The sequence below is a fragment of the Panthera tigris genome, chromosome E2 (assembly GCF_018350195.1).
Source record: "Panthera tigris isolate Pti1 chromosome E2, P.tigris_Pti1_mat1.1, whole genome shotgun sequence".
Lineage (NCBI taxonomy): Eukaryota > Metazoa > Chordata > Mammalia > Carnivora > Felidae > Panthera > Panthera tigris.
This window is the reverse complement of record NC_056674.1, coordinates 59226690-59251579: the sequence shown is the minus strand read 5'-3', so window position 1 is coordinate 59251579 and position 24890 is coordinate 59226690. Positions and strand designations below refer to the sequence as shown.

Here is a 24890-nt window from a genome sequence, read left to right as displayed (position 1 = left end):
GAGGAAGAGACTCACAGATGCTGGCCATGGCTGCCTCAGTGGCCCAGCACTTCTCCATCCCCTTCAAGCCAGGCCAGACTGTTCCCTCTGGTCTGGTGGCTCCTGCTAGCTCGGTGTGCTCCTATGCAGGTCATATAAGGTCGGGAGTGGGGACGGGCCCAGGGGACAGTGCAGGTGGAACACAGGCCCACTCATCATGCTCTCAGCCAGGGATCCTCGGTTGGTGACCGCACTGCACAACTACCCCATGATTCTGGGACATAGAGGTCTCTCTCTGTTCCTCCTCCTCCTCCTACCTGGGGGTTTTGGAAACAAAAGCCAAACCGAGAAATGTTTAGTGGCCGCAGGCTTCTCTGGTCTGACTTCTCTCCTCTGAGGCAGTGGCAATGAGCCAAGCTCTGCCTTAAGTGGGTAGGGAAAGGGAAAATACAGGGAGCACACTTCTGTAACGACAGGCTGACCTGCCCGGGAGGCTCACACCGTGTCTGGTCTTAAATCTCATCTTCTCCAACGTCCTGTGGATTGGTTCTATGGCTCTCACTATTTTACAGGTGACACCCAGGCTTGGAGAAGTGAGGCGAGCCGCCTGATAACACACAGGCAGGGCCAGAGCTGGGAACAAGCTCCTGTGACTGAGCACTCAGGGCAGAGTGGGCAAGGACTGCTTTGGATCGCTGTGTGGTGATGGATTTGCTTTCCCGGATTGCAGTCGTCCGTGTGCAGTCACTACGGTGACACATGCAGTGCACCCACTGCATGCTGTGGGTTTGCGGTTGTGTAGTTTTCATCGTTGTGTAGTGTTCTGGTTTCTTTCATCTTTTCTCCTGCGAGTGGACATCTGTGGCATTTCTGGTTTGAAGCTGTTAAAAGTTGCTTTGGCTGGGTTTGTGTGTGCCTTCTGGTGGACAAGTTCTTATTTCTTTGGAGTGTATACCTGGGCAAGGAACTGTTTGGTTACAGGCTATTCATTCAGATGTTTAGGTTTTGAAAATATTGCCAAACGGTTTGCCAATAGTTATTTCCATTTTGTGAGCAATGTATGAGGGTTCCACCTGCCTCCTCAATAAAGCTGGCATTTGTTAGACCTTCTAGCCACTCCTGGGGAGGGGGAGGTGATGGGGGCAGGGATGCGCTATTGTTGACATGAAACAGCAAGACAGTGTGCCAGAGCTTCCGGAAGGCATGAGCCTGCCTTCTATGCTGCAGTGATATTCCTGTCGGCTCAGGAGAATGGAGACTCCAAGGCAGGCAGGCAGAGACAAGAGAGCTGTAAATAAAGTGCTAGTTTAGTAGTGAGATTCCTGGACAATTTTGTCATGAGCTATTAACAAAGAGACTAGTGACATTACTTACACAACACGCAGGGGTGATGTTTGAACTATGTGGCAGCTAATATGGCAGGGGCACTGCCCAGTGAGCTTGGATGCCGGCCAAACAGCATACATGTGAGCCCTGGCTGGAAGTTCAGCCCTGTTCATAGGTTCTGACCCTAAGAGTTCAGCAGCGGAGCCAAGAAACCTGAGCAGTGCCCGGACGCATCCTGTTCGCTCCACGGCTAGGAGGCAGCCCATCGGGGTGCCGCCCATCAGGGCTAGTTACTCGTGTTGGTTTGGGCAAACACTGGATTAACGGAGAATATTACAGTCGGCATGAAAAGACTAAAAGGTGGGGGTAAACTCGTTTGCAAGAGATGGAAACTGGAGTCTGGGATAAAGCAGAACAACACAGAGAGGCAGACTTCATCCGGTCTGTAAAGACGCGCGGCCGGTCTCGCGTCCAGCGACCGCGCATAGCGCGGGGACTCGGGGCCACGGCAGGCCGGCACCGTCGGGACCGCAGCGTCCAGGCCTGGGCCGGCTAGGCGGCCACCACGTGAGATGCAGTGCGCACCGCTCCGTCGGAACTTGAGAGAGGCAACCGGCGGCCTGAGGGCGCCACGAGTTACGCCCGGCCGGCGGCCACTGCCTTCTCACCATCCAGCGCCGGAGACCCGGGCAGAGATTCTGAGCCCCGCTCCAGCCCGGGAATCCAGCCACGCTCCGCCTCGGTCCGACCTGCCGACCCTACGTCCTCGAGCCCGTGCCAACAGGGACCAATCAGCCGTCAGATGGGGGCACATACCTAGAAGACGGCGTGTGATTGGCTGAGCTTGGGCCAGTCAGCGGCGCCGTCGGGCCGGAAGAGCGGGACCTGGAGAGGCCGGCGGGCGGAAGGGGCGGGACCTGGGGGGTGGGCGGGCCCTGCGCGGCGTGCGTGTGCTCGTTGGCTGCAGGGAGGAGCCGCTCGCGTGGGAGCCGGCCGTGCTGTCGTCAGCGGCCTCACGATGGTCACCGCTCCCTCCCACCCCGTCACCCTGTCACAGCCGCGGCGGGCACTTCCGGGCGCCCCGGGTGTCCGTTGGGTCTGTCAGCACGCACTCCCCGGAGCGCGTCGCGGCAGGCAGGTGCGTGCCTGAGCCCCTCACGCCGGGCCGCGGACACCGCACCCGGGGCAGCCCCAGCCCCGCCGCCGGGCGCCCGGGCCCCACGTCACCCCGGCCCAGCGGCAGCTTGTGTCCCGTAGGCAGGGCAGAGGGCACGTCTGCGCTGACGGGAGCTCCGGGGGGCGGGTTACTGTTCCACCGGCTGAGAACGGAGGGCAGCTCTTCAGACACGGGTGTATCCAGATGCTCAGGGACTGTGGTCGGGGACTGCTTTGTCCATCTGTCAGCTGCGCTTGCCTGCGGGCCGGCTTCCCTCCTGGAGCCAAGACCTGAGGCTTCCAACCTCCACACAAAAGGACATTCTTTTTCCCCTAAATTTTGGCCCCCAGTCCCCAAATGAGTTTCTCTGGGCTGACTTGGGTAATGCCCCCCTTCTGAGCCAACGTCCTCAGAGAGCTGGGCCTCAGCCTCTGGGCTGGGGGGCTGAGCGGTGGGGGCGGAGACAGGGGTGGCCCCTTAAGGAACTAGCGATGCAGTCATTACCAGCAGGGGGAGGATGCGCGCAGGGGCCGCATCCCGTGTTTTCTGGCGGCAGCCGGGTGTGCGGAGAGAGCTCAATGACCCGAAGCTGTTGCTGTAATAAGATAGCAGTAGTGGTGATGATCACGGTAAAAATGAAACCCCAAAACACCGTGTCACTCCTACGGTTTCCATGCTACAGAACCGCCCCCCGCCCCATCACAGTCAGGGAAAAGTTGCTTTGCTGTGTGTTCCATTCATGCCCACTGGAGTCCCCATATGGCATTCTGGCAGTTTGTTGCAGGGGTAGGGGGGACAATGGGGAAGGGTAACACGGTCTGTGTAGCCCCAAATGCTTTTGTCATCCCAGAGACAGAGCATTCAGGTTATGCTGGAAGGACTTTCATTTAATGGACAGGTTTGACTGTCTTTTCCCCAAGTAGAAGCTTGGGGATGTCCTAGGTGTGGTGGTTGGCAGCTCCAGGGCTTGGGAAGTTCTCAGCAGGTTGGAGCTTTCTTTCTCTCCTGAAGGGCTTAGCACAGGTTTAGCTGGAGCGTGTGTGAAGCAACTAGGTTTGGGGACACGGGATTTTACACGAGCCCGGCGTTCAGGGACCCCCTAGATGTCAGCATGTGAGCGTGCATACACCTGATTCTGTTGTCAGCCCCCTACACCCTCTTAGTCTCAGAAGGATGACCCCTCCCTCCCTGGGGTTTAGTGACACGAGTCAGTGTCAAGAAATCTGGCCCAGGTCGTCGCCCAACAGCCCTGTCTCCCAATGTACCCAAAGCCCAGAACTTTCTAAGCCTTCCTGTTCTTGTTTTCTAGGAAGAGCGCATTTCAAATCTTTGGGAAAGAAGTGTGCCTCATAGATTATTTGGTAAGGAAAGCAAACACTCAGGGTCTGTGCCCCAACTCCGACATGCCCGTGGGTTGGGGAGAGTGGAGAATGTGGGTGCACCCAAAAGCCATACCTCACGAGGCTGTGTCAGACATGGGGCCCATCACCCGGCCCCTAGTATCTCTATGTAGGGTCACCCACTGCCTCCCCCACCCCTGACATAACCTCAAAAAGAGCAGCCCCCATTGTAGCTGATTGTACTTCCCCAGCCATGCACACGGCAACGTGACCGTAAATGGCCGGGGATCCTCACGACCTGGTCTGCAAGCTCCGCTGGTCTCTGTCTAGATGACTCTGGAGGGTGAGCCGTGGTAGCCTGCCTCTTTTTGAGCTGCGGAAGGAGCTGAGGCCCCTGTTCCCTGCCCTTGGACACCCTGCCTCAACCCTGGCTCTCTCTGAGCGTTGATGGACTATTCCAGAGAGTTCCTCGGCTCACATCGCTGAATGTAACGGCATGTTTAATTCTGTCTTTTCTGGCTCATGCTCAGATGTGTCCCGTCCCCAGCGCTGCTCGAGAGCCCATCTGCTGTGAGTGCCAGGCCAGGTTCGGGGGCTGCCTGCCCGTGCCCAGGGTCAAGGCTGCCCTGCCTTACTGGGTCCCTTTGTCCCTGAGACCCCGAAAGCAGGTAGGTGACTTGAGCCAGGTTTCTTCACCTGAGTCCAGGGTGAACTTAAGGGGACCAGTCACATCTCAGCATCATAGATATTACATGAGTGATGTTTTACAATTTCTGGGAGACAGTTGGTGTTTTTCTTTAAATCGGGATTTTTATTTTAAACCAGATTTATGGAGTTAAGACTGACATGCGATAACCACACATGTGTGAAGTGGGCAGTTTGCTAAATCTCTACATAGATACACACTGTGGAACCACCCCCGTCGTTGAGTTAATGTACACACACACACAACCCTGAAGGGTTTCCTTGTGCCCTTTGCAACTGCACCCAGCCTTCCCTGCCCCACCATCCCTGGCAACTGCTGGTCTGTTTCTGTTGCTGGCGGCCAGTCTGCGTTTCCTTGGATTTTATATAAATGGCGTCGTGTGGGGGGTACTCTGGCTTCCTTCCCTTAGCGTAATTATTTTTGAGTTTCATCCACGTGGTCGCTGAGGAGTACTGGAGAGTGCTCTGTCATCTGAATCAGCCACAGTGTAGCCTCTCGCCCCCTGAAGGACATTGGCATCATTTCCAGCAGTTTTGTCTGTGAGCAGTAAGGCTGCTGTGAACGTTTGTGTACAAGTCTTTGTGTGAACGTGCCTTCATTTCTCTTGGGCGAGTTGTTGGATCATGCCGTAGGGGTATGTGTAACTTTTTAAGAAACTGGCAACTGTTTTCCGAAAACGGTTGTGTCATTTGACATTCCCACCAGCATTGTATAAAGTTCCAGTCCCTCCGCGTTTTCACTGGCATGTGGTTTGGTCAGTCTTTTAAATTTTAGCCATCTTAATAGGTGGCTAAATTCCACTACTTAATTCCATAGTAACTAGTGATGCCAAGGGTCTCCTCCATATGCTTTCGTCATCTGCACATCTTACTTTAAAAAAAAAAAACTTTTTTTTTTTTTAATGTTTATTCATTTTTGAGAGACAGAGAGAGACAGAGCATAAGCAGGGGTGGGGCAGAGAGAGAGGGAGACATAGAATCCAAAGCAGGCTCCAGGCTCTGAGCTCCGAGCTGTCAGCACAGAGTCCGACATGGGGCTCGAATCCACGACCTGTGAGATCATGGCCTGAGCCGAAGTCGGACGCTTAACTGATAGAGCCACCCAGGCGGCCCTGGCATCTGTGCATCTTACTTGATATGTAGAGGTCTCTCTAGATATTTCGCCCATTTAGAAAAATTGGGTTGTTTGCTTTTTTTTTTTTTTACTATTGAGTTGTGAGAATTCTTTATGTATTCTGGATATATACTTTCTTTATGAAATAGTTAATTTGCAAATATTTTCTCCGTGTTCTTGACTTGTCCTTTTATTCTCTTCTCAGTATCTTTCACAGAGCATAAGTTTTAAATTTTGACGAAGTGCAGTTTGTCAGTTTGATCTTTTCTGGATCTTGTTTAGGTGCACCCTCCCCCCTCTACCCCTCCCCCCTCTACCCCAGCGCCCTCTCCCCCTCCATCCCTGCCAGCACAGCAGTGGCACATGCATTCTAAGCATTTCTAAGAAATCTTTGCCTAAGCCAAGATTGGAAAGGTTTCTCCTGTGTTTTTTTTTCTAGAAGTTTTATAGTTTATAGTTTGTGTTTAGGTTTGTGATCCATTTTAAGTTGATTTTTTTTTCCTATGGCTTGAAGGTCATTTTTTACTTATTTATTACAAAATTTTAAAAAATGTTTATTTTTGAGAGAGAGACAGAGAGAGAGAGAGAGAGAGAGAGAGAGAATGAGCAGGGGAGGAGCAGAGAGAGAGGGATACACAGAGTCCAAAGCAGGCTCCAGGCTCTAAGCCGTCGGCACAGAGCCCGACGTGGGGCTCGAACTCACAGACCATGAGATCATGACCTGAGCTGAAGTTGGATGCTTAACTGACTGAGCCACCCAGGCACCCCGCCTCATTGCTACTTTTCAAGGATACTACTGACTTTTGTGTTTTGATCTTGTATCCCACAATATTGCATTACCTCCTTTATTCTAGTGGATCTTTTTGTAGATTTAGATTTTCTACGTAGAAGATCATGCCATCTGCAGAGAGAGAGGATTTCCTTCCTTCCTGTCCAGTTTGGATGTCTTTTATTTCTTTTTCTTGCCTTATCCCCTGACTAGAACTTCTAGTACATCGATGAACGCAGTGGGGACACAAGACACCCTTGTTTTCTTCCTCATCTTAGGGGAACAGCATTCGGGTTTTCACCATTAAGTGTGATGTTAGCTGTTGGTTTAGATGCCCTGTGTCAGGCTGAGGAAGTTCCTGTCTATTCCTAATTTGCTCAGAGTTTGTATCCAGAATGAATGTTGGGTATTATCTATGTCTATCGAAATGATAATTTTTTGGGGGGGGGGTTGTTAATATTGTTACATTGAGGGACTTTCAAAAGTTAAGCTGTTTCCTAGGAGAAACCCCATGTAATCATGATGTATTGTTCTCCTGATGTATTTGGTTAGAATTTGATTAGAATATTGATCTGCCTTTTCCTTGTTTGCCTTTGTACTAGGGTAATGCTGGCCATGTAGAATAAGTTGAGACGTAGTCTCTCATTTCAAATTTCTGGAAGACTCTGTGTGGAATTGGTATTATTTCTTCCTTTAGGGTTTGGTGGGATTTACCAGTGAAGCCATATGGGGCTAGAAGTTTCTTTGTGGGAGGGTTTTTAACTGCAAACAATTTCTTTCATGGATATAGAGTTATTTATGTTATCTGTCTCTTGCATAGTGAGCCTCGAGGATTCTGTCCATTATATCCTTGTCAGATTTATTGGCATAGTGTTATTCATAATATTCTCTAATGACCCTTGTAATATCAGTAGAATCTGTAGTGAGGCCATCTCTCATTTCTTGTTTTTTAGTAGATTCTTAAACAGGTCAGTGGCCTCAAGGTCACTGAGTCACATTGTTCTAGGCAGTGATGATGGTCTCAGTCCCTCCTGTTGGCCATTGTATCATTTGAAAGTTGGGCAGGGTAGGTATGATTGTACTCCTTTAAAGGATGGGAAAACTGAGGTCCAGAGAGGGACAGGGGCTTTTCTAAGGTCACAGGGTCAGTCCACAGCCGATGGGGGATTAGGGTCCATGACTCTCTCCACTGAGTTATGCTGCTGGGCGTCGGGGAGGAGGTGGCCCTAAGCAGGGTGGAAGGAGTGCAGAGGCCAAGGTGCCCAGCCTGTCTCCTGTCTTCCAGCTCGTCTCCCTGCCTCCATCCGTTCTAGCTCTGGCTGTCCATTTTCTGATCTGAAGCCCCATGAGCTTTTATAATTTATTTTCCTAAGTTTTTAAATTTATTTTGAGAGAGAAAGAAAATGGAGGGGTGGAGAGAGAGAGAGAGAGAGAAAGAGAAAATCCTAAGCAGGCTCTGTGCAGAGCCAGACACAAGAGTTGATCCCACAAACTGTGAGATCATGACCCCATCGAAATCAAGAGTTAGATGCTCAACCGACTGAGGCACCCTGGCACCCCCACCACGTAAGAGCTTTTAAAACTGTACATCTGGTCCCGTCGCTCCCCCATAGCCCCTCATTTCTGAGTATGGACCAAAGTCCCTGATGGAGTTCCTGGGGTCCTTCCTGACCTTGCTGCCCACCCCCCACCCCCCTAGGCTCCAGCCTCCTTTCCATTCACCCAGCAGGCTCCTGTTCCGGCAGGGGGCGCTGTTAGGTGCAAGTAACAGAGAGCTGACCCACAGTGGGTTCAACCAGGGTCTTTGGTAGAGAGAGGATTCTTCTAGGATTGGTTTTATGGCTGGATAATGTGTTTAAAGATCCAGATTCTTTTTACCCTTTACTCCTAGTGTTGGTACTTCCAGCTTGCGTGTTTTGAGATGGTGGCCATGGGTCTCCTCCTTACACCACGATACACGTGGCACAAAGGAAGCCTTTATGATGTCCTCCTTTTCTCGGGGGGGGGGGGCAGGGAGGGTGCATGGAAGGCTTACTGTCTCGTTCCCTTTTCTTATCCAGGGTAAAAAATTCCCAGAAGCCCCAGCCAACTTGTCTTTGATCTCTTTGTTCTCACCCCCAGACACATTGCTGGCAAAGCCCTGCCTGGCTGAGGCTGGTCCCTTGGGACTGGGCACTTGGTCCCTTGAGCAAAGTTGGGTTCTTCTAACAAGGGGTGGCTGGTGCGGAATGACCGCGGCAGGGGCCACCCACAGGGTCTGCCCAGGGAGTTTGTGCTGTCCACATCTGGAGGGCTCTCAGGTGCATGCTGGGGGGTGGGTGGGCACAAGTGTCCCGAGTGTGCTCGTCCTGCTGGGCAGCACCCTGGTGGCAAGCGGGAGGGGTTCATGAGCCTGCGACCCCTCAGCCCTCCCTGCGGGGTCCTCTGTGCTTCGCCTCACGTCGCACACGTGCTCTGTGGGGCCCTCCGTGGCCTCAGGAAGTTGGCAGGGTCCACTCAGAGGTAGGTTTTAGTGTCTTTTAGTGTCTTTTATAATGTGCGACGTGAGCACATGGTGGGGACCTCTAGAGGTACAAAGGGGTACAGTGAAGATCATGCCCCCCTGCCCGTGCTTCCTCCAAGGCTTCCCCACGTGGCCTGCAGATGAGCTGTGAGTGTGCTCCTTCACAAGCGACATGTCACCGATGCCCAAATGCCTGGTTTGAAACAGCAGTCATTGTCATTGCACAGGTGTCCGAGGGGCTCTGCTGGGCACCACGGCCCCACCTGTCCCTGATCTTGGGGCTGGCGTGCGGGCCCTGGCTGCTGTCACTTCTTGTTCTCTGGGCCTGGCCGAGGTCCAGGGGTGGGCTCCACGCTGTCCCTCTGCTGCAAGGAACTGGGGTCGCAGGGCAAAGGGCAGGGCTGTGGGAGGGTGCAGAACGCAGTGAGGGCATGGCCCCCCACAACTCAGGCACACGTAGGTTCTCCGTGAAAACCACGCACGGCAGCTGCTGTGCCTGCACGCTGCCTTTCTCACTCACCGTCCCCTCTCTGCACTCGTTCACGTCAGGACGGGAAGGTCCGCCTCGCTCTTTCCAAAGGCTGCCCCATTCCCTGCTGTCCCCGTGTCCCACCCGTATCGTCCCTTACAGATGGCATTCGTGCTGTTGGGCCCCAACAGCCAGTGCTGATGCCGGCCGCCTTTAAGAGCGTCGTTTTGCAGACGCACGTGTGTCCGAGAGTGGAATTGCTGAATCAGACACTGTCCCGTTTTGGACTCTGACCTATGTTTTAAGAAATCTGGCAGAGCCCCCTTTATAGCCAAGACCGCTGACGCTCCGAGGGGCTAAATGTTGTGCTCAGGGGCCACTCCTGGTGGCCTCTGAGCTCAGGGCAGAGCCATGCCTCCTGACTGCAGCCCACATGTCCCGCCGTGGCACCCTGCGTCGTGGCACTGCAGAGATGCAGGCGGTCCCCTGGGACTGTGCTCCCTCGGCTGGGTGGTTGGGGTGTGCTCGTGTGGGGGTGCAGAAGAAGAACTTCCCGGGGCCCTGTTCCAGCGTGAAGGTTTCTGGGGCACTATCCCTTTGGACCTTGTCTTCCCTTCCTCTCTGTTAGATCCCAAAGATGGTCCAGTTTTATACCCCCAAAACCACCAAGGCATGCCCCTGCCCATGCCACCGTTTTGGGGGCCGCCTCCCGATGCCTAGGGATCAGGCTGTGATGCCCTACTGGGTGCCCCAGGTCCTGAGGCCTCACACGAAGGTAAGAGGGAGGCTCATGGCAGCGAGGCCCGAGAGGGACCCGGAGATGGGGTGGAGGGTACCGGGTTCTCTCCCCACAGTGGCCTCCATTCATCCAGGGTCTCCTGGAAGGCACAGCAAAGGCAGCAGAGTGCAGGCAGGGGGCGGGGGGGCAGGCTCCGTGTCCTGGGGGGGGGTGCCCGGAGGGCGGGTCATGCTGCCCTCTGAAGGGGACAGCATTGCTGCTGCCATCTTTACTGCCGCCTCTCCTGCCCTCCTCCTCTCTTGCCCCTCCTCCCCCTCCCTCACCTGGCCTCACCTCCTGCTCCAGCTCTGTGGGCATCCCAGCAGGCGGATGGAGGAGCCGGGAAGGACCATTGTTCTGAGATTCTGTCCTCACTCTTCAGCTCTATCTGGCACTCTCCGGGGCTCTGGGTTCCAGGCCAGCCCCCGCTGGGGTGGTTGGCCAGGCCCAGTCCTCCTCAGCCCCGCGGCATTTCAGGTGCCCTGGGTGGTCAGTAGAAGCTTCCTTTCTGCCTCCACCCACTTTCCAGTTGCTGGTTTGCTGTCATCAAATAGCAAACTGTCCCTAGAATTCAGACTCAAAGGCCTTTTAAAAGGAGACCTGAGCTTGGTCCTGAAGCTGTGTCCTGAGCTGGCTTGCGTCCTGAGCTGCTCACAGCCCTTTCCTGGTTTCTAGGCCACATCACTGGGCCCACCCTTCCGGTAGATCACCAGGCCAGGGCTGATACGTTTGCCCACATTCTTTTCTTTTAGGTGGTGAAAAGGCAGCAGAGTTTTAAAGGCATGCAAGGTAACAGCGCGTACGTGGGTCTCATCCCCTCCCGCTCCCCAAGGGAGGCGGGGTCTTATGGTGGGGATGGGAAGACTTCTCTCCTCCCCACGTCTGTAAAACAGACATGGCTGTGTGGCATACACTCCGCCTTTTCGCCCCCTTCTCTTGCCAGACATCGCTAGTCACCCCCCATTTCCCACCGAACCCAGAGAGCCTTAGACTCTATCAGTCCATCTGCAGCGGCTCTCAAGATGCAGCCAGTTTGCAGCCTGGAGTTAGATGGTATCTAAAGCGTATTTTCTTTTAAGCTCTAACCTGCTGTGGTTCATGACATAGTGTGTGTGGGGGGGCGGGTGGGTATACTCACACATACGTACGTGTACGCGCGGCTACTATCCGTATTTATTAACGACGTGGCGCCTGTACCTCCATTTCCATGTGCAGGACACACCATATGCTCATGACGTGACATTTAGACACGTATTCCTCTTGCGGTGTGTTTATACATTTGCATATTTGAGACCTAGGGCGTGTATCGTCACACATTTGTGGAGGCTGTAGTACGTGCCACGTACTCCTCTGTTCATGATGCAGTAGATACTCGCAACGGGGCGTGTGCATGTATTTGTGTGTTTGTGACCCGCTGTGTCCTTCATTCCCTTCAGCACACGAGGAGACGGCATCTCCATCCCCACCGGTACATTCTTTGTCCTTCAAACAAGTGGGCTGGATTGTTCTGGAAGGCGTTTTCCGGCGCTGATGGCTAACATGTATGCCTCCTCCGTGTTGCCCGTGAGCGAAGCAGCAGGCACGTTTTGTGGCCTGTATCAGGTCCTCCCCGTGCCCAGCCGTGCCCCTGCTCTGCGTGGGAGCACCCTGGCCACAATCTGTGCAGGAGGGAATGGATGGATGCCGGGCTGGGGCTGGGTTCTTGGGACGGGCAGGCGATTTGAGCAGCCTGCCGGAGCCCAGGGGCACAGGGCTGGCTGGGAGAGTGCCAGGATGAGTGGCCACCAGCCAGCACACCCACCTCTTAATGCTACAGAAATACATGTCTTCCCTGGTAATAAAAGTAACACGATTAGGAGCGGCACAAATCTACACAGCCTTTGTGTGGGCCTCTATCAAATTATTTTTTATTGAGACATAATTGACACATAACATTATATTCATTTCAGGAGCGCAGCGTAACAATTTGGTATTTAAATATATTGCGAAATAGCCAACTCAAGAAGTCTAGTTAACATCTGTCACCTCACACAGTTACAGATTTCTTTTCTTGTGATGAGAACTTTTAAGATCTATTTTCTTAGCAACTTACAAATATGCAGTGAAGTATTACCAACTGTACTCATGATGCTGTAGATTGGATCCCCAGGACTTACTTATGTTATTACTAGAAGTTCGTACTTTGTGACTACCCATTCCTCCCATCCGTCAGCTTTGTGATGCACATATTCTCTAGTCCAGCGAGCCCACGTCTGGGTGATGTCTCGTAGACACCCCCACTGCGTGTCTGTCCTCGGCAAGGTATCCAAAGCAGCTGAAGTGTCTCTCAGTAGGAGGATGGACATAAAAGCAGGGGGTATATTTGAAATGTGGCACCTGCCACGGAGAGCCTGTGGCCCTTAGGAATGATGGGAGGGGCCCCAGGCACGTGGCTGTGTGGAGAAACTAAGTTGCTGCAGTCCACGCCGTAGGACCCCAAGCGTGTGCATTTGAAAAGCTAAAGCCCTGTTTGGGTGAGGACGAGGGTTAGGTGGTGTGTGTCTAGGCTGAGTCGCGCGTAACACACGGGGGGTGGGGGTGGGGGTGGGGGTGGGGGGGCAGGAAGACAGGTAAAGAACCAAGAGCAAGCGATACATTGGCTCAAGTTTCAGGGAGAAGAGCCAGAAATCACTTTAGGAAAGAAAACCCACAGTAGCAGGGCAAGAACAGTTTGAGAAAGTGCTCTTTTAACTGTATAATCACATGTTTATGGGTTTATTCTTATTGGTTGTTTTTGGCTGTGAGTACTTGGCATCTTCAAGAGTAGCTAAAAGCTGTTTATTGTTGAATCATGCATCAATTTGATATGTTTTCAAAAACCAGTATTTTAGTCCAGTCATTGTTGACAGTTCAGGCAGTTTATAGGGATCTTGTGCCAAGCCTTAAACCCATTCAGGCCGGAGGGTGTTCCCAGGACAGGATTGAGAGCCCGGGTCCCACCGGTGCCGGGACAGGCGGGATCTGTTGCCCCTTGAGCTTCATATACAGTGATTTAAAAATATTTCCCTTGGCGTCAAATCCGGATTATTTCCATTTTAAAGAGAAAGTCTGCCTTTCTCCTCTTGTATTTTCCTTGTAAAGAGGGGCTCCTCCGGTGTTCTCCTCCATGCTTTTGCGGTAGGATTTTTTAACAAAACACATTTATTGTATTTTATATTGATCATGCTTTTACATATTGGTATAGTTAGGGTAGTAATGTAGCATATAGTACAGCACAGCATATGAATAAAGTGTAATTTGTAGCAGCATGTCAGTAGTGTGATAAAACATAAACAAGGTGTGACGTCAGAAGGGTCACAGGATGACCAAAACAGGTCTCAGAAAAGCTCACGTCGGGGCAACAGCAGCCCAGGAGCCCTACCTGGGGTCATGGATTTTCAGACACTCAGACACAGCCCATGTTTCCATTGCTAAGTTGCAGTCATTATCAGCCTCTTGCCAGTCTGGTTTCATCTGGGCTTCACCACTTGTTTTCCTCTGAAAACAAAGACTAACGCGAAGCACATGCCACCTGGATTCTGTCTCCTTTCGTCCATAACCATGACCGTGCCCTCACGTGGCCGTGAGGGGTAAAGACTCCAGAAACGCCGGCAGGAGCCCCACGGTCAGCCCCGGAAGAAGCGAACGGCACGGTCCCCTTCACCTCCATGAGCGTCGGTCGGCGTCCACACTCATGGGGCTGGGACCAGCCTTGCTGGGGCACCTGGAGTCCCCGCCCTCGGTTCCAGAGGGTTCTCCCGCAAGCGGTGTGCAGACGCGGCCTGCCATCTTCACGCTGCCCGGGGCCTGACTCGCTTTCTCGCCTAGAATCCCCGCTGGACTTGCGCTCCCGGTACCACCGCTGGCGGGTCTGCTGTGATGGGAGCCTCTTCCTCAAGTGGCGGCAGCTCCAGGCCCTTCACCACCAGGAGCCACCGGCCCCGGGGAGGGGAGAGAGCCCCCTCGCCCCCATCCTGCCCCTCAGCCTCAGCCTCCTCACCCTGCTGCAGGCTGTCGTGAGGGTCGTGGTGGCCATTCGGTGAGCAGGCACAGGGTGGGGGCACTGGGGGTCCTGGGCCCGTCTCCCTCCCGGGCTGTTTCGGTCGGCGGCCTCGGGATCAGTTGAACCGAGAAAGTGGGAGACCTTGGCTGTGGTTCCGTGAGAGGGTGGGGGATGGGGTGGCGGGATTACCACGCTGCTGCTCCTACCGTCCACACCACACACTTGATGGAACGGCAGTCCAGGTGCGTCAGAGCTGACGGCGGGGGGCGGGGCACCTCGGGGCTCTTCCCTGTTCCCAAGTCCCGTGGCAGCCTGCCACTGGTTCTAGCTTGCGCACATCTCTGTCCTGTCAGGGTTGCAAGTGACCTTGGAGCCCACTCGCCCAGCCAGCCCTCTGGGGTAGAAGCACCCCTTCAGGTCTGGGGACCTGCGGCCTCTCCCCCAGCCCAGGCCCATCCCTCGAGGCTCCATTTTGGGAAGCCCTCTCCCCAACCTCGAACCCGCTAGCCGCACGCAGGCCTTGCGTTTGTCACCTAGAACCCCACCCAGTCCCTCCCCCACGAGGCCTCCAGGATGACACCTCCCCGAGCGGACAGGAAGGGGCTGCTTCCTTTAGTCTCTGAAATAGCTCTCCCCCCCCCATCCCCGTTTGCCTCTTCCATCACACCTGTGTACATCCATGCAGGTGCCCACACACGTGTGACTAGAAGATCTGCAAAGCTGTGGCAGCATGTCAGTGTGTGCAGTTCAAACCTACATATGTTGACTTGTTGGCTCTTTGCTCGTCTGTCTTCTCCATGTAAGAGGAATATTCTAGAAGATGTCCACTATCTGACACGGTTGTACGTGTCTAATGTCCAGTTTTCTGGTTGTTCATAGGAGGTTAGCTCTCTGTCTCCCGTCCTGGCCAGAGGTGGAAGGCCCTCCCCCCGCATCCTGTAGGTCCGCTCCCCTGGTGTTGGGCCCTGGTGTTGCCTCTGCCCCTGTGGTTAGAAATGATGCCATGGGGCACATCTTCAAACAAGCGCCTGCCCAGACGTGGGTTGCATCCTCTGTGGGTCAAGTGCTCTCGGGAAGGGGGCTGGGGCAGGGGTCCGTGAGCTTTGTGTGATCGGTGAACACGAGTAGGGCTCCTGACATCGTGCCATGGTTTCTTCTTTGCTTTTCGCAAAGATTTGTTTCTTTTTTAATCTTTGCCAACGTGACATCAAAGTAGGTAGGGCTCCCCCGTGCCCGCTCTGAGAAGAGCAAAGAAGGAAGCTTGGGTGTAGATGACGAGTGAGGTGGATGGGCAGGGCAGGCTCAAGGGGATGCGCTGAAGGTGTTATAGGAGGCGTTTGCCTCTGAACCAGGCTCTTAGGGCAGGGGCACAGGTCCCAGCCAGCTGTTCGAGAGAAGTATCTTGTCTGGCCGGGGTGTCTGTGGGGTGCCCTGGGAGATCCCCACAGACTACATGAGTGGCTTATCTCAGGAGAAGCTGCCAGCTGCCCGTGAGCTAGCCTGGCAGAGGTTTGCTGTGGAGGCCTCAGGAGAGGGGGAGCGTGGGGCCTTCCCAGCAGGGACCCTGGAAGGGCCGTGACAGACAGGCAGGTCCCTTCTAGACGGGGCTGCCACAGCCTCCACGCATTGGCTTCCGTGCATAGCTCTGCAAGGCTGGACTTCCCTTTCCCACCCAAGGGAGAGAGTGGGCTCTGGGGGCCGAGTGCCCATCCACCCCAGGGCCCGCGGCTGCAAGGTATCCTGGCATCACCTCACCGCACCCTTTCCTGCCTGGGCTCCTCGGGAACCAAGTGCACCAGTGATCTGAATGGCACCCCTCCCTCTGCTAAGAGGGTGTCCCCGCCTTACAGCCCATGGAGGCTTCCTTACAGGTCCTGCCCAGGCACTGTGGGCTCAGCATGGGCCACTGTTCCTAGTAACTGCCTTTCTCTTTGCTTTCCAGCCAGTTGTTTTGGGTTTGAACTTGGAATCTTCAGCTACTGTTGAGAACATCCACGAACATGTCAATTATAATCAAGTCAGGAGGAGTCTGTGATGGCCCGCATTGTCTCAGGTCATATAATTCACACCCAGGGTTGAATCCAAGCTGTTTATCATCCGGGAGGCCGTGGATGCTGGTGAGACCCTGAGTGCGGCCAATAAATGTTATTTGTGAGACTCCACAGTGGCCCCTTCTTGAACGAGGGCATCTGCTTCTCCTTTGTCGGGGAGGGGCTGTTCTCCATTTTGGGTCCCTGTGGGAGGGAGGCCGCCTCTACCCTGGCCAGCGGGCCCACCAGATGAGGGCCGGGAAGTGGCTTTAGCACCTCTTTAGGGTGGCTCATGCTTTAAGTAGTGTAAAATTATAGGAGTTGAGTTTTTAAACTGAGATATCACTCACATCCCATAGATTGCACCTTTTAAAGTATGATTCAGTGGATTTTGGTGTATTTATGAGGTGGTGCAGCCCTCACCACTGTCTAGTTCTAGACCTTTGTCGTCGCCCCAGAAAGAACCCCGCACATATGATCCATCACCCCTCCCTCCCTTCCCTCCCAGCGTCTGGCAGCCATTCACCTACTCTGTGACTTTTCCTGTTCTGGATGTTTCACGTGAACAGAGGCCTGTAATGTGCGGGCCTTCTGCGTCGGCATGTTGCACTCAGTGCAGGGTCTCCAGGGCGCACGTGTCTTGTAGCCGGGGATGCCGCGTCCTTCTCTGGTTGAGTGATGTTCTGTTACGTGGATGCAGCGGGGCTGGATGGACCTGGGGTGGTTTTCGCTTGTCGGCTTTACTCTGAATGTTTGTTTCCGTGTGGACACCTTTTCCTTTCTCTCTGGTGGGCACCTGGGGACGCCAGGTGGAACAGCAGCTCTGTTCAGTGCTCTGTGGGGCTGCCGCAGTCCTCCACAGCGGGGCCCTGCACTGTCATGCTTCATATTTATTCCTGCCGGCCAGGCCGACACGCTCGGATTTCTCCACACCCTTGCGGACACTTGTTACTTACTGTCCATTGTTTGGGTGATAGCCGTCCCCGTGGGTGTGGAGCGCCGATGACTGGTGACATTGAGCATCTCTACGTGTTCTCATTGGCCATTCGTGTCTGCTTAGGAGAGAGGTCTGTTGAGACTCCTTGCCTGTGTTTTAATTGGATCATCCTTTGTTTTTCATTGTTGTTGAGTTTGTGTTCTGGATGTGCTCTAGGTAGTAGGTCCTTATCAGGTGTATCATTTGCAAGGATTTTCCCTCTCTTGATGACGTCCTTTGAAGTCCAAAAGTTTTTAATTTCAATGAAATCCATTTTTCTGTTTCCTTAGGTTGCTTATGCTTTAGGTCAGATGGTCATACGTCAGAACCCACTGCTTAGTCCAGTGTCACAAAAATTTACCTATGATTTCTCGTAAGAGACTTACGGTTCAGCTTGTACATTCAGGTGTTTGATTTATTTTGAGTTGGTTTTGTAACTTTTGTTTATGGTGTGGTCGCGTGCATATGGTGTGGGGTGTGTGTATATGGTGCTCTTTGTATGTGGATATCCAGTTCCATAAACCATTTTTGAAATGATAAAATTATGGAAACGGAGAACAGACTAGTGGTTTCCAGGGGTTCGGGGAGGGCTATAGGTGCCACTGTCCAAGGACAACATGAGGCATTCTTGTGGTGATGGAAATATCCCGTATCTTGACTCTTGTCATGTTTTGGTTGTGATGTTATGCTATGGTTTTGTAAGATGTTCTCAGCTGGGGCGGACTGGATGAGGGGTATCACGGGATCTCTCTTTATTATTTCTTGTCAGTCATGTGAGTCTATGATGATCTCAAAATAAAAGCTTAATTAAAAAAGCAGTACAGTTTGCTTTGGAAGATTTTGAAAATACAGAAAAGCACAGAGAGGAAAGTGGGACCCACTGAACCCCCCACCCTGAGCTGGCCTGTGTGGCAGGAAAAGAATGGACAGATTCCCGCAGTAAGTAGACTCGGGCACGTGTGGACTGGGGCGTCCACCTTAGTGACGGCAGGAAGAGATGGGGATCTAGTCTGAAGAGGACGGAGCATGACCAGGCTCCTGTTGGGGCCAGGGACTGGCCCTGTGGGGCATTTGGGGCACACCCTTCCCTGTGAGCATAGGTCATCCTGGAGGGCCTCCAGGCTTCCCCAGGGGCAGAGCGGTGTTCTCCTGGGCACATCTTCACTGGCCCAAGGGCCAGCGAAGCATCATTCACTCAACAGCAAATATCTGTCGGTGTTACTACTGTCAGGCATGGTCAGGGGCGATCGTAGGAAGATGTGCCCAACCCCCAGGCTGCCCTTTGGCTGATGGGATATTGTAACACAGGGATAGTTGCATAATGAGCACGGGGGTGGGGGTGCCAGAGTTGCTCTTGGCATCCTGTCCACGTTCCCATGTTGCCCCAGGGACCAGCAGTCCCTGACTGGGGTCTCTCTGGCTGCGGGAGCCGTGCAGGCAGACTGGGTGTCCTGGGGAGTGATGCCCCTGGGGGCAGCCCTCAGCAAGTGATGGGTGGGAGTTGTGAACGCGCACCCAACCTCCTCCCCCTTGGATGGGACAGCTCTGAGTGGTGTTCTGTAAGGTCTCCTGGAGCTCCTAGCGGGACTGAACCTCGCTGCCCTCCGTGGTCACCTTGGTGATGCGCTTTGTCCTGGCTGCTCTCTTCTGCTCACTTCCTTGTTCCCTCACAGGCCTCCCTGGATCACCGCTCAGTAAAGCATGTGCAGTCAGTCCTTGCCTCAGGCTCTGCTTTTGGAGGAAACTAAGAGAAGACAAGGCATGCCAGCCTGGTCTTGAAGTCAGGGAAGGTTACTGGGAGAAGGTGGTCTGAGCTGAGACTTGAAGGCGAGTTCAGTTATCCTGGCGATGAAGGGTGAGGACAGAGTGTACAGGCACAGGTGCACAAGGTGGGCCTGCCCAGGACAGAGTCTGGAGCATTCTGTCTACATAGGAGCCTCATGCTTCGGAGGGGCAATGACAGGAGATGTAGTAGGGACCAGATGGCAGGAGGCCTTGGCAGTTTTTAAAAGATCACAAGTGTGTGGGGGCACCTGGGTGGCTCAGTTGGTTCATGGGTTCGAGCCCTGCATCAGGCCCTGTGCTGACAACTCAGAGCCTGGAGCCTGCTTCAGATTCTGTGTCTCCCCCTCTCTCTGCTGCTCCCCTGCTCTCTCTCTCTCTCAAAAATAAATAAACATTAAAAAATAATAATGATAAACATTAAAAAAAAAAAGAATCACAAGTGTGTCAGACTTGTGTTTGGGAAAAGCCAGCTCGGCTGGAGCAAGTTGAGTGGGAAGGAGGGCGAGAGTGGGCTTGGAGGCCTGCTCAAGGCAGCGGCAGAGATGCTGATGGGGATGCCTGGACCCCTGTGGTGGTGGCCGTGGTTTTGTTCCAGGTGGAAGAGTGTCTGACCCCAGAAATCCCCCAGACACACTCCACGAGTGAGGCGCACTTGTCGGGAATGCAGACACCTTGGAGGGCTGGTGCACACCAGCCCTGCCCTGTGGTCATCACACACCTGAGCCCCGGCACCTGCCTGCCCCACGGGAGCAGCCACGAGAAGGTGTGATCTGGAAGTCTCCCCTCTGGAAGCCTCTCTGCGAAGCTGGAGAAGTCAGAGGAGGTCAGCACAGAGGTCAGTCAGAGGAGGTGGGCCCAGCGGTAGTTCAGGCCACCTGTGTGACCTACGGCTGCTTCCTCTGGGCGAGGCCCTGAAATCTTCGATTTTCCAGGCACAGTGTTTGTTGTTCCAGGGAGTTTAAGGAGTTTAGGGAAGGACGCTCCCGTGGTCCATGGCTCCTCAGACTCAAGTCAGGGAGCCCAGAGAAAGTGCTTCCTCTGCCTCCCCCTGCCCCCGCCCCCCCCCACCCCCTTCCCCCTGCCCATGCCTCCTCCTCTCTCAAACCCCCTCCCCCCAGCCCCCCCTACCCCCTCCCTCCCCACTCCCACTGTCCATCTCTCTCATACCATTTACTGAGCAGTTACCATGCAGCCCAGCCCCGCTCAGTAGAACTTTCTGCAATGATAGCATGTTCCAGATGTGCACTGTTTAGTACAGCAGCCCACAAACCACATGTGGCTATTGAGGACTTGAGATATGGTCACTGCAACTGATGACCTGAATTTTAGTTTAATTCACTTAAATTTAACTTTTAATAGTCATCTGTGCCCAGCAGCCATCATGTTGGACAGCAAAGATGTAGCCCTGTGACTGCTGCCTTTGACCTGTCCTCCCTGGCCAGCCGACACAGCCACAGACCTAAGCCTTCATGGCCTTCTAGAATGTTCCCTGAGCCTGGTTACAACATTTACTTTAGATATGCTGGTCTGCTTCTCACCTTCCTAGTCTCATTACTGCTGTGAGGGAAAAGGCAGCAGGCTCCCAGAGCCCTATTTCCATGTCAAGTGCTCAGTAGGTCCCAGCAAAGCTAATGGCTCATGACGGCCTGCCAGGCGGAGTGAGTGCTCACCCCTGGTACAGCTGTGGAGCCCTAGGCTCGACAGAGAGGTGGTCTGCCTCCCTGCTCATGCCACACAGAGCTAGGCCAGCTCCCAGGGACCTCGTGGCCTGCAGGCTGTTCTCAACAGGGATGGTGTCTCTGGTTTTCTGGGAGGAAGCCTATGTGGTGCCCACTCAGGGACCAAGGACCCCACGCCACTGCTGTGCATGAAAGCAGCCACGTCCAACTCAAATGAAACTGAAGAGCTCCTCAACGTTTATCATGGGTGACATCCCTCCACCCCTCCTGAGGCTGTGGTCTGCGCCCCTTTCCCTGTCCCAGGCCTCAGTCCCAGGGTGGTGGCGGGTGATGCGGAGGCTGGGGGGCAGAACAGCGAGCTTTCCAGGACTGGGGACATGCACAGAGTGAGGGGAGCACAGGGGACAATGGGGCAAGCCTATGACAAGGTCTTAGGAGGCTTCCTGTAGTGGGGACACTGAAATGGAGAAAAACAGGATGCAGCAAGCAGAGAGGAAAACAATTCCTGGGAAAACGTCTGGCTTTGTGGAATGCAGATGAACCCCCCCCCCCCGCCCCCCCTGCAGGACTTCTGAGACTAGAAAGGATCCTGCAAGAGAATCTCTTTCAACCCGAGGGAAATTCCCTAATTTCCCTTTCCAGGAAAGGTCCTTTACAGCCAACTGAGAACTGTTTCTTTGCTGTGAACCCATTTCTTCTGGCTTCCAGAACAATGGTCAGCATATTCCTGCTGGCAGAACTTCCTGTGTTTGATGGGTCTCTCCCAGCCCTGGACGGAGCAGAGCCTGCCGCCATGCTCTTGTGTCGGGTGTGGGATGGCTGGCTTCCCAGTTGTCGGCTCACCCCCGGAGGGTGATGATGCCCCAGCCAGGAAACGGTAGCCTTAGGGGAGCCGTCTGGGTCGTCTCTTCAGCTGCAGAATCCACGGAACGAGTGCCGTGGCTGGACAGTCGGACAGTGTCCGGGCTTCAGAAAACACTGATTGGAGGACCAGCAGCCAGACTCTGATTGGGGCTCCTTCAAGTGGCGAGTGGTTCTGGGGGAGGGTTGTTTTTTTCCCCAAAGAACTCAGCAAGTAGGCCCTTTGTCATCCATTACTTATTCAGTAGCCACCTGCTGACTACAGCTGTCTTGAAGTATTGGATAGCGTATTAACTTATGTAAGTCTTCCGGAAGGTTCTTACGGTCCAAGCCAGACCCACATCTGTGGCTGCACCTCCGATGAGGGAGGCGGGGGTGCAGACCTCTTTCTGGGCAGTGATGCCCCCTGCTTTACACTGGCTCTGGCACTAGGGGGACAAGAGTGTGGACTCTGGGGAGGACTTGTCATGGCCTCAGGCCTGTTTTGCAGATGGGGAAGCTGAGCCTCAGAGAGGCTAATTCTTGTTGGTCACACAGCTGGTGAGAGGCAGAGCCAGGATTCAGAAACTGAGCCGCACTGCCACCCATTTGTATTAGATGTACAACCTGGGAGGGAGGTATTGCCCTTAAATGTGTTTCACATGAGAAGCTTCAAGCTCAGAGAGGGAAAGTAACTTGTTTAGGGTCACACAGCTCTAAGTGGCAGAGCTGGGATGCAAAACGTCTTCTGACCCCGGTTCTCTTAATGTGGTCCCAATTCCAGGAGGTCCCTCTGAGTGAACTTTGCTGCCAATGGTACACCAGCTTTGCACACCCTGGGCGTCTGATAGCACTGTGCTGGGCTGTTGCTGGGCAGCGGTGAGGGACCTCCAGTCGCACAGCCCTTGCTGGGCGTTGTGTGTCTGGGGACTGATACTGCTTGCGGGATCGTCCCTTTCTACCTACTGGACCAAGTTTATCAAGTCAGTATTTTGTATGCCTGGCACTGAACACAGAGCTTGGCACGTGACGTGGTGGTCAGGAGCCGTTGTGTTGAACGAATGAGGGAGTGGGTGCATGAATTACAGAGCTCCAGCTGTGTGCCAGGACACATCACACTCTTGTCTGGAAATGACCTGTTGATAGGCCCAGTGCCCAGGAGCTGGGTGCTTGTGTGGCCTTGGGAGGCCAGCTTGCATCGGAGGGACTGGGGAAGGGTCTTGTGGGGGCCTCGTGTCCCACCTCTGCACATAACCCCACCCTGCACCTGCTCCAGGCTCCTGTCTGGCTTCCTGGGGCCTGTGAGCCTCCCTGGGACGGCCGTGTATTGCCTCTCACCTGGGAGAAGGTGAGATCCCCAGGGGCTCGGCCAGGCCGCTGTGGCTGGTGGAGGCCCTGGTCCTGGCCTGGCCCCACCCTCAGAGAGCTCTCCGTTCCCATGTGCTGAGCCCTGGGTGCTGGCAGGGCCTCTGGGGACACCTAGCCCAACCACTTCCTTCGTCGATGGGGATGCCGAGGCCAGAGAGGACAGTGCCGTGTCCAAAGCCACATGGCAAGCCGGTGGCAGATGCGAGACTTGAACTTGGCTCTCTTGCCTCCCATCCAGGTCACCTCCCTCTCAATAAACTGCCCGCCTCCAGGCGGCTCCAAGTCACTTTGCTGTAGGGGTGCTCACTGTGTCCTCTCCATCCCTTCCTGCTGCAGGAATGCCCACTGGGCTTTGTATCGCAGGGGTCAGTCTTGTGGCCTGGGCACTGTGGCCACACGGAAGCCATGTGGGTCCCTGAGGAGAGAGCTCTGCAGTCATTGAGGGGCGCGGGTGTGGGGCTTTCCTCTGCTGCCCCGGCTCTCTGCTGCCCAAGCTCTCTCTGCGCTTGGCGCACAGTAGGTGTTTCATAAGGACTTGTTGATTGTGGGGTCCGCTGTGTCTCTGCTGGGTGACCCGTCGGTGGGTCGGGGCTGGGAGCCTCAGGAGCGATGGGACCTGCCTGCATTCGCTCTTGCCGTTTCCGGAGCAGCCATGTGTGAGAAAACCGCAAACCTCAGGGTTGATCCAGGAGCAGTGGAAGGTTTGACATCCCACATTTGAGGGGGGGACTTCCAGGAATGGTGGCACACCCGCTCCCTGTTCTCAGTTGGAGAGCACGGGGTGGGCCGGGAGCCACAGCCTCTTCTGCGATGCCAGGGTTTGCCCCTCACTCACCAGCATATGGGCTTTGTGGGGGACCGAGGGTGACTTGGCAGGTTGGGCGGGTTGTCTCTGGGTGCAAATCCTGCTCTCTCACTTGTGTGTGCTCCACCGGTTCAGCCTCTTCCTGCGCCCTCGTGTGACCCTCCTCTCTGTCCTGGTCCTAGTGACGCAGGCTCCCACTCCTCCCTTCCTCCTCCCTCCTCCCTCCTCCCTCTTCTCTTCTCCCTCCCTCCTCTCTTCTGCCCTCCTGTCTCTTTCCTCCTCTCTCCTCCCTCCTCCCTCCTCCTCCCTCCCTCCTCCCTCCTCCTCCCTGCGTCTTCCCTCCTCCCTCCCCCTCCCTCCCTCCCTCCTCCCTCCTCCTCCCTCCCTCCTCCCTCCTCCCTCCTCCTCCCTGACTCTTCCCTCCTCCCTCCTCCTCTCTCCCTCCTCCCTCCCTCCTCCCTCCTCTTCCCTCCCTCCTCCCTCCTCCCTCCTCCCTCCTCTCTACTCCTTCCCTCCCCCTTCCTCCCTCCTCCCTCCCATCCTCCTGCCCACCCTCCTCTTTCCTACCCTATCTCCCTCCCTCCTTCCTTTCTTCCTTCTGGAAACCATTTTGCATATAAAAACAGGTATATGAGTCTGAAAATGTGTAAAAAGATGAAGATTTTTAAAAAATATAAACACAGTGCCTCATTGAACTTCTTTGTTCTGTGTTTCCTGACCTAGAGTCTTGACAGATTGGGGCACAGTGTTTTGGGCAAGACTGCTTCCTAGGCAGGGCTGCGAGCTCCCTGTGGCATCTTACCAGGAGGCTCCTGGTCCTGGTGGTCTCACTCTTCATTTGCTATGACTGACCAGGAAGCCCAGAGGGGCCGGCCTGATTGGGCAGAGCCCCATCTAGTGGCCTTAGCATCTCTTGACAACCAGGGACTAGATCCATTATTTCTCCGGGGGAACGTTTTACAATATGTGGATTTAGAAATTATAAAATTATGTCCTTGTGTCCCCAGGTCCCCGTTTAATTCTTATAATTCTCACATTTACTTCTTGAATGCTAAGATTATTGCTATCCTATTGTTGCAGAAAAGGAAACTGATACCCAGAGAGGGTCTCTTGTGGTTGCACAGGGCCATGCATGGCCACATTGGGGCTGGATGGGATGCCACAGGGCTACACGGGACCATGCAGAACCAGGATCTATCCCAGGATGCTATTTCTTTTCTAACAACTTATTTTTTTAATTAATTTTT

At 54.2% G+C, this 24890-nt stretch overlaps 1 protein-coding gene across 1 annotated transcript; it reads left to right on the top strand.

Moving 5' to 3' along the window:
* The first annotated feature begins 2274 nt into the window (after positions 1 to 2274).
* Positions 2275 to 16320, top strand: CE2H16orf95 (chromosome E2 C16orf95 homolog). The gene is made up of 7 exons (XM_042968383.1): positions 2275 to 2443; positions 3771 to 3822; positions 4332 to 4469; positions 9990 to 10136; positions 10892 to 10928; positions 13986 to 14196; positions 16103 to 16320. The coding sequence occupies exons 3-7, from the start codon at positions 4332 to 4334 to the stop codon at positions 16119 to 16121; spliced, it is 552 nt and encodes a 183-aa protein (XP_042824317.1). The 5' UTR covers positions 2275 to 2443; positions 3771 to 3822; the 3' UTR covers positions 16122 to 16320.
* Positions 16321 to 24890: the final 8570 nt, after the last annotated feature.

What these genes read in the sequence shown, in the direction of transcription:
- CE2H16orf95 (XM_042968383.1), top strand. Translation starts at nt 4,332, where the DNA reads ATGTGTCCCGTCCCCAGCGCTGCTCGAGAGCCCATCTGCTGTGAGTGC. An exon ending in TCCTGAGGCCTCACACGAAG is followed by an intron (nt 10,137 to 10,891) that starts GTAAGAGGGAGG and finishes CTTTTCTTTTAG; the next exon opens with GTGGTGAAAAGGCAGCAGAG. An exon ending in GAGTTTTAAAGGCATGCAAG is followed by an intron (nt 10,929 to 13,985) that starts GTAACAGCGCGT and finishes TTTCTCGCCTAG; the next exon opens with AATCCCCGCTGGACTTGCGC.